The following is an 11671-nucleotide window of genomic DNA, read 5'->3' on the forward strand; positions in this document are numbered from 1 at the left end:
TTTTATGTAAGATGTGTTTGAGAATATGGTAGATGAACTAGAAAAGTTCGATATGTCGCCTAACTTTAGTGAACGTTTTTTTTGTGAGTGAAGGAACAAGTTTAAGTATGGTTTCACATTGAAGGGGAGGTTTGATAGTGGAAAGGTTATGACACACTTGAAAGTCGTATGTGCGAAAGATTGAAAGCCTCAAGCTAGGAAGATTGAAAACCCTACATTTGGTTTTGGTAATTGAGACAACTTGTGGACTAACCTTTACTCTAGTATTGTGGGTGAGCTAGGTTAAATCCACATCCAAGTTTGAGCAAGAGCGGCAACCATAAAAATGATGGTGATGGTGATAGCCACAAGTGAAGACAAGTGTTCAACATGAGAGAGAAGAAAGAGAAAAACTAGATGCAAGGGCTCAATGCAAAGGTGTTTTAGTCCTATCAACTGACCTATAACTAAACTAGAAAGGTAAAGCATGTAACCATGGTAACAATGTAAATGTGAGAGCTTAAGAGCATCTTCAATAGTTATGTAAATTTAGCATCCTAAATTATAGATTTAAGAAGTTGCTAAAATACTTAAGAAGTAGAAAAATGTTTGTGCTCTAACAGTTCTCTATTGATTGGTTACTAAGTTTTAAAATTATCCATGTCAACAAAAAAAGTGAGCATGCTTTCTATTTTTAATTGAGTTGGTGGCAGAAATCAGTATCAACAATCTTCTGTGATGTCTTGGGAGGTTGAAGTTGTCGATGGAAGACCAGATACTCGCAACGTGAAGACAACACATGTGCTTTGTGCTCTGACGGCGCCTCGACACAAGAGCTTGTTTAGTAGTGGCGGTGCGGTGTCAACGGGACAATGGGACGGCGCGAAATAGTGGCTAAAGTATGGTTTTCGTAATAGATTTAGCACTAGTGTTGATTAAGAAAGTTCCAACGAGATTGATAAATGCAAAATGCAGGGATCAAATTGGGTCGCGTAAGGAATTTGTAAATTTAGAGACATGATTTATATAACTATTGAAGAAGAGTTTGTCTTGAAAACTTTTAAAATTCATATTTAGAAAGTTATTTAAAATTCATATTTAGAAAGTTATTTACATGACTATTGAGGATGCTCTAAATGTGTTGTTTGTGTTGATATCCATTCAAATATTATCTTACACAACTTGATAAGGATAATATCAGTATCCAATCTAAATTTATAGAGGAAAAATATAAAAACAGATATGAAACCGTATCCGACTACATTCCAAGTAGCCACTACTCAGTGTAGGCGACCGAAAAGCAATCTAGTTGTACGCTACAGGTTCACCTGGGCGAGAAGCAGCGTAGGAAAAAAAACCTTTACAACTAGTTTGGCAACTCAATTTTATTAAGGAGTTTCTATTTTCAAAGAAATATTAGTTTATTTTCTCTTAAAAATGAAGATCCCTTAAAAAATAGATAGTTTGACAACCCTATATTTTCAAGAGATTTCTATTTTCCCAAAACAAATTAGTTCATTTCTTAAGAAAATAATAATCAATTAGGAAAGTAGAGTAGCTAAACTAGCCCAAAACTGGAAAATTCAGCCGCCCGCATAATAGCAGCACCGTGATCAAACAGCACGCAAAGCGACAGCCAACCTTCCTCCCCACCCCCAGCAGACTATCAACAAACAGGCAGATAGCGCATGTATTTGCATCAGCATTCTACAAACTCGGCAAATTTGCGGCACAGCAACTGCCTACCTTGCTTCCGCACAAAAAAAAGGACGAGTCAGGACACAAAACCATTAAGAACACGCAATGAATCACCCTTTAGTCCACTGCATATTTGTATTGGCTAATGACTGTACAACTGAGATCATGGGCTTCATGTATACATGGGTCATCAGACTATCGTCTCTCTCAACCGCAAGCAATCCCAGGTGGACACCTGGGAACTTCACTAGTGCCATGGGATCTCATTACATTAACATTGTCACAGATAGGTGTAACCAAGTCAAATTTGAAATGGCAGGGACGTATTGCGGATTCACTTCTGTTTTCTGGACTGTCCAAATCAAGCAGGAAGTTGCCTAGCAGAAACCCAGCAACTCTTGATGGTCGCAGCTATGGCTTGTGGTACGCAGCTGCTTGGCCTTGCAATTTAGTTGAGCTCTCAGGTTCATTCTTGACATTGCTTGGTTCATCGATGGCCATTGCACTGGCATCTGCCTGCTACAGTTCCCAGCACCATGAAGAGAAAAAGATCGTTCTGGTTAGTTGGACAGTCGTAGTGTTGATAGCATGCACCCCTCGAGTTCCTCCATGTGGTATTATATTAGTGAATACAAATGAATGCACTTACAGGAGCTTGCTTGGAGGAACCAATGTCTTCTGCCATGGGTTCCAGTCCTCTATGTTCAGATGCAACCCTGCCACCATCCTGCACAATATAAAATCAATAAGAATGTCTATTTCAGCAGATAATCACATTAGTAGAGAAAATAGAAGTGCACAAGAAAATAAAAATACCTGTACTCTGGTCGCATTTTCACCAAATTCTCTCTTGATTTTTATACCTAGAATGCTCCTCCTACAGAAATTGACGAGGAGCACACATCAGGATGAAAAATAAAACCCAAAACCTAATGAGTACTGTTGCTCAGAGAGGGAAGGGGACAGCGTGAGAGGGAAGGGGAAGAGAGACCTCGATGACTCTTCCACAGCCTTGTGGTCATCCACTTCCATATCAGAGTCAGGATCATGTCGTTCATCTGGATCATCTTGATCTTCATCTTGCTGTACACCAAACATGTCCAAAAAACAATCAGGTTTTGACTAATCATTTCCAATAGAATACCAGGGCAAATTCAACCGACACTAAAGATCATTTGTGAAGTTACATTTCTGATAGCTTCCAATCACTTTATGTAGATAGTTGAAGACTTGGAAGATAAAACGAACTAAAATAAATGATCTCATCCAGTTTTTGTTCATGTTGGCATAAATGATATATGTTTAGTTCAGCATGATAACATAACGATCTCATCCGGTTTTTGTTCATGTTGGCATAAATTATATATGATCAATTCAGCATGATAACATTTTATTGACCTAATATTCAGACTGATTAAGGCCATGGAGCACAATAGAAAGCTTGAAGAATAATAGCATCAAAAAGTGCTTCAAACTAATGAATATTCTGTGGAAAACTATAACAGTGTCTGGTACACGAATAATTCAAATGTAACTGAATATCAAACAAGATGAAATCCATGAAAAATTGGGGGGGGGGGGGGGGGGGGGGGGATGGAACGTGTGTACTATCTTGCCATGCCACCTCTGCTGAGAAGTATAGCACATGCATGTATATCACAGCGTTGAAACACATAACATGTCCATTGTATCAACAGGTAAATTTACTACATAGAGCAAGGCAATGTTAAACGACAATGGACACTAGTTCATTTGTATTTGTAGTACAAAAAAGGCACAAGCTTCTACCATCCTCCCAGCCTTGGTTGACAAGAAAAGAACAATGTTCTAAAAGCAGATCTATAAGACGTAATACAAGGAACAGGTGCTCACCACAGTTTTACCAGGTACTGAAGGCTGTCCAATCAGTACTAGGCAGTTAGGATCTAATTCCGGCTACTGATATTTAAAGCATACAAGAACTAGTATAATGTCTAAATATAGGAATCACTACCAATTTGCTTTTCCGAATCTGCATCAGGTAGAGATAAAGCTACCGAGAATTTTAAAATAAATGGAAAACACAGCTAGCACTAGTGAAGGGACACACGATTGTCTTACTGGTTATAACAGGATGCTCAGTTGCTCACCTCAGGTATTTCTGTGTCAGGAACTCTCTCTTGAAAGTGGACACTAGGAGCATGTCGAAGTTTTGAAAGATTATCCAGAAGTTTAGATCGTATATCATCCAGTTGTTGTCGTGTATTTTTGTTCTCCATGTTACTTGGTGCAACATGAAGAGTGTAATCTGGACCGAAGTATTCATAGTACTCATTAACAGGCATCTTGTCTTCAGGCTCTTGGCCAAGAGCAACTCCAGTCTGGACAATATATTTTTTTAGGGATGAAATGGATGAAGCAAAAAACAGGCAGCATAAAACTCAGAAGGGCAAATATATTCCATTCTAACATCTGCAATCTAATTTTTTTAAGATAGTGCCCTTGGTACACCAGGAAAGTGATCTGTCAGTTAATTTGTTTTCTGTATCTACTAATAATCTACTTAAGTTCGACTAACAAAGCACTTCTGCTAATCCCCAATATAATTTGAGGAACACAAGGAGTTATGTTATTCAGTATGCTCATACACATCTATACTCTTTAACATATGCATTCCAGCAAGAGAATACGCTAACATCCTAAATCATGTATTACATGTATAGCTCAAAAGTCAAAACCAGGGCCATTGGTATTCTATGAACGAAATTGTTAACAGTAAGTGCAGACTGAAGTAAAACATACAATCCCATCAGGTTCTAGCACGTTCTAGCTCACATTTCAAATCATCAATAAACAAGTATTAGTGTTATGGTCGCTAGATCGGTGAGGGATTGGAGAGGGGTATCGACGATTCGACGGGCAAGAACGTCGGCCGGGGGCTTCTGCCCACGGTCGAGCAAGAGGAGGGTTTCTCCCTTCTAATTCTTGCCGACTTTATTTCTCATCCATTGATTATATAAATAGGCCGGCTGGCCGGTCCTATCTAGCTAGAGATCTTTATCTCCTTAAAACTCTCCTAAAAACTCTCAACAAACTAACTCATAACCTTCCTAGATAATCTCAACTAATCTCCTAAATAATCTCAACTAATCTTCTAATCTTATCCCTAACTATCCTTATCTAATCTTCCTTGGAGGGCCCATGGTTGCTGCTGTCGCAGCCCCTCCGTGGGCCTCTTAGGCCCTGACACTACACCCCTCCTGGACAAGCAACTCGTCCTCGAGCTGCAGCATGACAGGTGCTCAAACACCGAGTCTACTTGACCCAAAACCAGACACCTAGAAGACAAACCTTTTACATCTCGGCTTATTTTATTATTCCGAATCTGATTTTTTTTTACCCCATAAGTCAGACACCCTCCGCGCATTTGACTTGCACGTGTGCAACCACCTAGATCCCATGGACGCCATCTGGACGAAAGGGGAGTGGGGAGCACATGGACGGGCACCTGGAATAGGTCGCAACAATAACCAGCGGAGGCGCCCTCGTGGCGGTCGGTAGCGGAATGTGGTGGCGCTAAACAGTGTACCCTGTCCCTTACCGATAACGAGGGGAGTGCCTTCCCTACTGTCGTTGTCGTAGAGTTGAAGTTCGTCGCCCACGAGACACGTATCATGCTCGCACTTGGAGATAGCAGCTTGGTGCCGCTGCTGATGGCCAGCCAACAGGGTGAGGTCGCGCCCTCGTGTGCCGCGATCAACCGTCACCATGGCTGCCTCGAGCATCTACCGGCGCATCTCTCGCACTCTCCGTCGTGCAAGGAAGCCACGAGCAACAGCATGTATGCCCACAGCCGCCGACGTCTGGAGTCGTGCGGACAACGCCAGCTATTGTTGTTCATGTTGCACTGCTGCCTTGATTTGCAGCAGCCCCTGCTCAACCATCCGGAGCGAGTCTTGCATTTTTGCGAGATCAGCCCTTATGTTAGTCCACAAGTCCCCCATCGATGGAGCTGGTGATTGTTGAGCCATGGCTGCCCCAAGTGGCGCCGTCCATGGGGACGGAGACACCGTCAACGAAGATGATGTGACGAAATTTGGCATTGTCCGTGAAGATGGGCGCACCGACGTCCAGGATGTGTTGACAAAATTGGCAGGCGATGCTGCCCATAGAGATGGGGACGTTGGTTGCCAGGATGGCGTGACAAAGGTGGCATGCGGTGCAGCCCATGGAGATAGAGACGCCGGTTGCCAGGACGCCGCCGCGAAATTGGCAGCAGAAGCCATGGGATCGGATCGAAACCCAAGCTATCTGATACCAGATGTTATGGTCGCAAGATCAGTGAGGGATTGGAGAGGGGTATCGATGGACAAGAACATCGGTCGGGGGCCTCTGCCCACGGTCGAGCAAGAGGGTTTCTCCCTTCTAACTCTTGCCTACTTTATTTCTCATCCATTGATTATATAAATAGGCCGGGTGACCGCCCCTGTCTAGCTAGAGATCCTTATCTCCTTAAAACTCTCCTAAAAACTCTCAACAAACTAACTGATAACATTTCTAGATAATCTAAATAATCTCAACTAATATTCTAATCTTATCTCTAACTATCCTTATCTAATCTTCCATGGAGGGCCCATGGTTGCTGATGTCGCAGCCCCTTCGTGGGCCTCCTTAGGCCCTGACAGTTAGCTTAACCAACTCATGTTGACAACTGCAGTACAAGTCATAAGGATTCAAGAAAGTTAACTTCTACTTAGATCATCATACCTCATAACACCAACAGCGTGCAACATTTCTTATGGTATATCCACCACCACCAAGGAGCAACAATGGAACGTTGAAAGACCTCATATACCTAACACATTCCGCATGACCTTTGATTGAGAGGTTGAAGCAGCCCAACCTATCCCCAGACAAGGAATCAGCACCACACTGAAGCACAACTGCACCAGGGCGGAAAACCTCCATAACTTTGCCCATGATTGGCTTAAAAAGGGACTGGTAGCTTTCATCATCAATCCCATCATCTAGAGGGACATTCAGGGAGTAGTACTTCCCTTTTGAGTGCCCAATGTCACGGATATCCCCTGTTCCTGGGAAATAATCACCAAACTTGTGGAACGAGACAGTCATAACCCTATCTGTTGTGTAGAAAGCCTCCTCCACTCCATCACCATGGTGGATATCGATATCGACATACAGAACTCTCTGCAAAGCATCACATGTTAGCACATCAAAATAACTAGGAGTGATTTAATCAAAACTGGTGACCATGGAAGTGGAAGAAAGTTGTTATATCTACTTTTATGTGTTTGGTTCAGCTATCTGTATCTGCTGTGAAAAAAAGCTATTGTGAGCTGTCTGCTGTGAAAAATCTACTATGAGCTGTCTGCCGTGAAAAAGCTATTGTGAGCTGTCTGCCGTGAAGAAGCTATTGTGAGCTATCTGCCGTGAAAAGGCTACTGTGACCTGGCTGCAGTGGAAATTTAAAAGTCATTTGGTTTAAGCTGTTTAGTTTGTGTGGAGAGGCAAAGGAGGGGTGTTGGTTGAACAGGAGGGAAAGGAGGCACGCTCAAGCACAGAGGAGTCGACAACGACAAGGAGACACCATCGACACGCTGAGCCGCGCCCCTGGTCAGGCGGCCCAAGCCCTAGCTTGAGCAGAGGTTGGGAAAGGGAGAAGATGTAGGTCGAAGACGCCTGCGCGCTGGAGAGGGAGAAGCTGGGGGCCGAACACAACAATTTCACGACAATTTCGGTGGATTCCGGTGGCCAACGGCTAACAACCTATGACGTAATTTGTGTAACCCAGTCACAGGTGGTTAAATTTTGTGTAGGTTGGAAACATAGAAAAGCAGGGGAGAACTTGCTTCTAAATCTATACTAGAAAAAGACTGTTTTTTAAAAAAAATGCAGATTTGGTGACCCTTTTTGGTTTAGTTTCTGCTTTTTAAAAACAGATGCAGTTTTCGTAAGCTTAACCAAAGCAAATTTTGTGAATCCCTTTGGTTCAGATCTGCTTTTTAAAAGTAGAAGCAGGTTTCACAAGTTGAACCAAACACACCCCTAATCTACCACAAACCATACACACACCCAGCACCAAGTAGACCTAATCTACCCGAAATCGTACGCATACCCATCACCAAATAAATATAGAATTGGACACACCAGCAACAGCTAGCAACTTCGAAAAATTACCCACTATTGCATAACTACATGGAAACGTGTTCAACCAAAACACCTAATTAATCGAACCAGCCATAACAAACCAAGGGAATACAGTTGAGGAGCCATGATCATCACCTCGTGATGCTTGAGCAGCTCGAGTATGGCGAGCACGATGTCATTGACGTAGCAGAAGCCCGACGCCTCGCACTTCTTGGCGTGGTGCAGGCCCCCCGACCAGTTGATTGCGATGTCATGGCCGTGGTTGAGCTTGACGGCCCCGCCGACGGAGGCGCCCGCATAGGTCTGGCAGAAGCTGTAGAGGCCGTCGAAGACGGGGCAGTCCTCGCCGACGTTGAAGCGCTTGAGCAGGCGGATCTGGTCCTGCTGCGTTTCCGGCGTGACGGAGCGCAGGAAGTTGATGTAGTCGTCGGCGTGGAAGCGGCAGAGGTCGCGGTCGCGGGCCGGGTTGGGGCGGTACACCTGCATCTGGTTGAGGAGGCCGTAGCGCGCCAGCAGCGAGTGCGTCATCCGGATGCGGTGCGGCTTCATCGGATGGCCCTGCCCGTAGTAGTAGTTGCCCACATCCGGGTCGTAGAAGTAGCACACGCGCCGCTTCTGCCCGTCGGGGCCGACGGACGGGAGGGAGTTGCCGCCGGAGCCCGCCGATGACGGGTCCATCGCCGCCGCAGGGGATTGGGGTTTGTGTGTGTGTGTGTTATCTCTCCTTTTTTCCCCTTTTTGGCGGATGCCGGAGGCCGGAGCCTTCTGTTTTCAGGAGAAAACGGGCGCGTCGGTCAGGCGATGGTAGGGCGAGAAGCAGAGCAGAGCTTAGCAGAATTTATTTATATATAAATAAATGAACGGGACGGGAGAAAGTAGAAGAAGAGACTCGAAACAGATAACAAAGTAGGCGACGGCAAATGAAAAATTGAAGATTCGGTAGGAGAAAGAGGGGTCTATTAAAGTTCTATTTGGAACGTGTAGAGATATATTAAAGATTTAGTGACACGTAATATTAATTTTAAAGGTTTAAAATAGCATATTTAAAGCATTAGCTAGTTGTTACTAGACTTTCAACTTTTCTTATTTCCTTTGAAGCATGAGTTTACGTACATGCAATGCGTGTAGAATAAACTTGTTTTCCCATGTTTTGTCTAATAATTAGAAGATCGTTATTTTTATATGAACCATGAAAAAACATATAATCTCAATACGACACGAAGTCACATGCTGCACAGTATTTCTTGCTTTTTGACTAAGATAAGGTGAAGTATATGTAGTTTAATATTTGATAAAGTCGTATGTCCACTTCATTTAAAATTTATTTTCTGGGAAGAGTTCACTTTCTAAAATTTATATTTTTGGATGATTAGTGTATTGTCGTCACAAGACCCTCATATCGTACAACTGTTACATTATATCATCATTTATGATTAGTGTATTGTCGTAACACACGAGCATTGTACTAGTAATAATTAGTTCATTAGCTAGGTTAGAGTAGCTAAAATTAGTTAAAATTTGGCAAAATGAAGTATTGCCCTTTATTCTTTCAACATAGCCAGCGTGACACAATAAGTTCAACCAACAAATAATTCTCGGGGACCAGGCTGTAGCCTGGTTGGTCCGCCTCCCAATTGTGGGGTGGTAGGTTCTATGTTCAAGCGCTGCTCGTCTAGGATTTCCCACATTAAGGGATTTTCGCTCTTTGCCTCCTGTGCAGATGTACCATAATAGTCAGAGAAATGTGCCCGTCATCGTAGGAGGACGCCTTTGGTATCCCTTAGTTGTGTGTTCCATTAGGTATAGGTTGTAGCTCTAAGCTCAAAGGGGGTGATGCCTTCAGTATCCCTTAGTTGTGTGTTTCATTAGGTATAGGTTGTAGCTCTAAGCTCATAGGCAGGTGTGTATAGTGGTGTGAGTCTTACGTGTGTTGTGTGTGAGTTTAGATACTACAACTTGTATTTGGAATGTGAGGCAATAAAAACAAACAATTCTTAGCTAATATTTAGCCATCACCTAATATTTAGGCCCTATTTAAACCAATAAAGCTTATAGTTAGTTAGCTAACAAATTATTAGCTGAGTTAAACCAGCTAATGAATTAATTGTTGGTTGTGAATTAGCTAACGATTAGTTGAGTGTTTAAAATCTTTATAGCTAATTTTATTATCTAACTATTAGCTCTATAATTCCAAAACAGACCTTAGTCAGTTCCAACTAATAATTTGTTAGCTGATTTATTGATTGTTTTAGAGGTTTCAGATATACCCTAATTCTCCAATCGGTATAGCACACAACTGGTTTCTGGTCCTATCAAATGGAAAGTATCCTTGTCTTCAAAAAACAATATTTTGAATCCTATGATATAGAGTGCTCCCCTAAATATGTGCATTATGAGGAATATATATTTTAGGATCAAATGCCAAATGCACATATTTAAGTCAAAGTGTTGGGACATTTCTATATCATAGCATTTGTGGAGTGCAAAGTGCCATAAAGATAATCGTGATGCTCATGACGTATTATGCAATCAAACTTGCACATTAAAACATATAAATTTGCCTAGTCCCCATAAATCACAAATTTCTTCTCCTTTCATATTTTCTCTCCCATTGTCATGAATCCAAAATTATTCTTTAACTAGCCAGTTGCTGAAAGGGAAATGTGCCCTTGGGCCATTTCTAAGTATTTTGGTGATTGAGTGCCAACACAGGTGCTTAAATGTGAATCTATGCCCATGGATGGACAAAGTGCAAATCAAGAGCTAAGGTATGTTTCTAAGTCTTAGTACATTGGTTTTATGTACTAATATACTTGTCTAAGTATCAGAAACAGGAAGAAGAAGAAAAGAGGAGAGTTGGCTGTGTTCAGCCAAGAGGCTGTTTCGGTCTGGAGCACCGGACTGTCCGGTGGTGCACCGGACAGTGTCCGGTGCGCCAGGCTGCCTCGGCCGAAGAAGCCGCTCTCGGGAATTTGCTAACGGCGTACGGCTAAAATTCACCGGACTGTCCGGTGTGCACCGGACTGTCCGGTGCACCAATGGTCGGCCGGGCCAACGGTCGGCCGCGGAATCCGTGCGCGACACGTGGCCGAGCCAACGGTCGGAAGGGGGCACCGGACTGTCCGGTGTGCACCGAACATGTCCGGTGCGCCAACGGCTCCCAGATCTGCAACGGTCGGCTTCGCCATTTAAGGAAAGGAATCGGGCACCGGACACTGTCCGGTGTGCACCGGACTGTCCGGTGCGCCCGATGACAGAAGGCAAGGATGGCCTTCCAGATTTGTTCTCAACGGCTCCTAGCTGCCTTGGGGCTATAAAAGGGACCCCTAGGCGCATGGAGGAGTACACCAAGCATTCCTACAACATTCCTAAGCACCAAGACATCGATTCCACGCATTTGGTTCATTGTGATAGCATCTAGAGCTCTTGTTGAGTTGTGGACTCATTGAGTTGTGTTGCGAGCTCTTGTTGCGACTTGTGTGCGTGCTGTTGCTCTGATTTTGAGTCTTGTGTGCGTTGCTAGTTTCTCCCTTACTCCGTATTTCTTTGTGAATCTTAAGTGTAAGGGCGAGAGGCTCCAAGTTGTGGAGATTCCTCGCAAACGGGATATTGAAAGGCAAATCAAAACACCGTGGTATTCAAGTTGGTCTTTGACCGCTTGAGAGGGGTTGATTGCAACCCTCGTCCGTTGGGACGCCACAACGTGGAGTAGGCAAGCGTTGGTCTTGGCCAAACCACGGGATAAACCACTGTGTCATCTTTGTGTTTGATCTCTTGTGGTATTGTGTTTTGCTGAGACTCCTTTCTAGCCACTTGGCAATCATTGTGCTAACACTTAACAAGTTTT

The 11671-nt window shown here is 43.5% G+C and overlaps 1 protein-coding gene across 4 annotated transcripts; it reads right to left on the bottom strand.

Moving 5' to 3' along the window:
• Nucleotides 1–1747: 1747 nt before the first annotated feature.
• LOC541931 (histone deacetylase HDA101) lies at nt 1748–8742 on the bottom strand. Of its 4 annotated transcripts, none has more exons than XM_008679553.3 (7): nt 7960–8742; nt 6424–6864; nt 3807–4037; nt 2669–2760; nt 2494–2554; nt 2327–2404; nt 1748–2193 (listed from the first exon to the last, which is right to left on the bottom strand). In XM_008679553.3, exons 1-7 carry the CDS (start codon nt 8500–8502, stop codon nt 2089–2091), a joined length of 1551 nt encoding a protein of 516 aa, XP_008677775.1. In that variant the 5' UTR covers nt 8503–8742; the 3' UTR covers nt 1748–2088. The 4 variants fall into 4 exon arrangements, with proteins under 4 accessions (XP_008677775.1, XP_035823013.1, XP_035823012.1 ...); NM_001111594.2 differs by having other exon boundaries at nt 1770–2196; nt 7960–8636; XM_035967120.1 differs by lacking the exon at nt 6424–6864 and having other exon boundaries at nt 7960–8728.
• Between the last annotated feature and the right edge of the window lie 2929 nt (nt 8743–11671).

This window comes from Zea mays, chromosome 4 (genome assembly GCF_902167145.1).
Source record: "Zea mays cultivar B73 chromosome 4, Zm-B73-REFERENCE-NAM-5.0, whole genome shotgun sequence".
NCBI classification, from domain to species: domain Eukaryota; kingdom Viridiplantae; phylum Streptophyta; class Magnoliopsida; order Poales; family Poaceae; genus Zea; species Zea mays.

What these genes read in the sequence shown, in the direction of transcription:
- LOC541931 (NM_001111594.2), bottom strand. Translation starts at nt 8,502, where the DNA reads ATGGACCCGTCATCGGCGGGCTCCGGCGGCAACTCCCTCCCGTCCGTC. An exon ending in AGCTGCTCAAGCATCACGAG is followed by an intron (nt 6,865 to 7,959) that starts GTGATGATCATG and finishes GATGCTTTGCAG; the next exon opens with AGAGTTCTGTATGTCGATAT. An exon ending in CTGACACAGAAATACCTGAG is followed by an intron (nt 2,761 to 3,806) that starts GTGAGCAACTGA and finishes TTTGGTGTACAG; the next exon opens with CAAGATGAAGATCAAGATGA.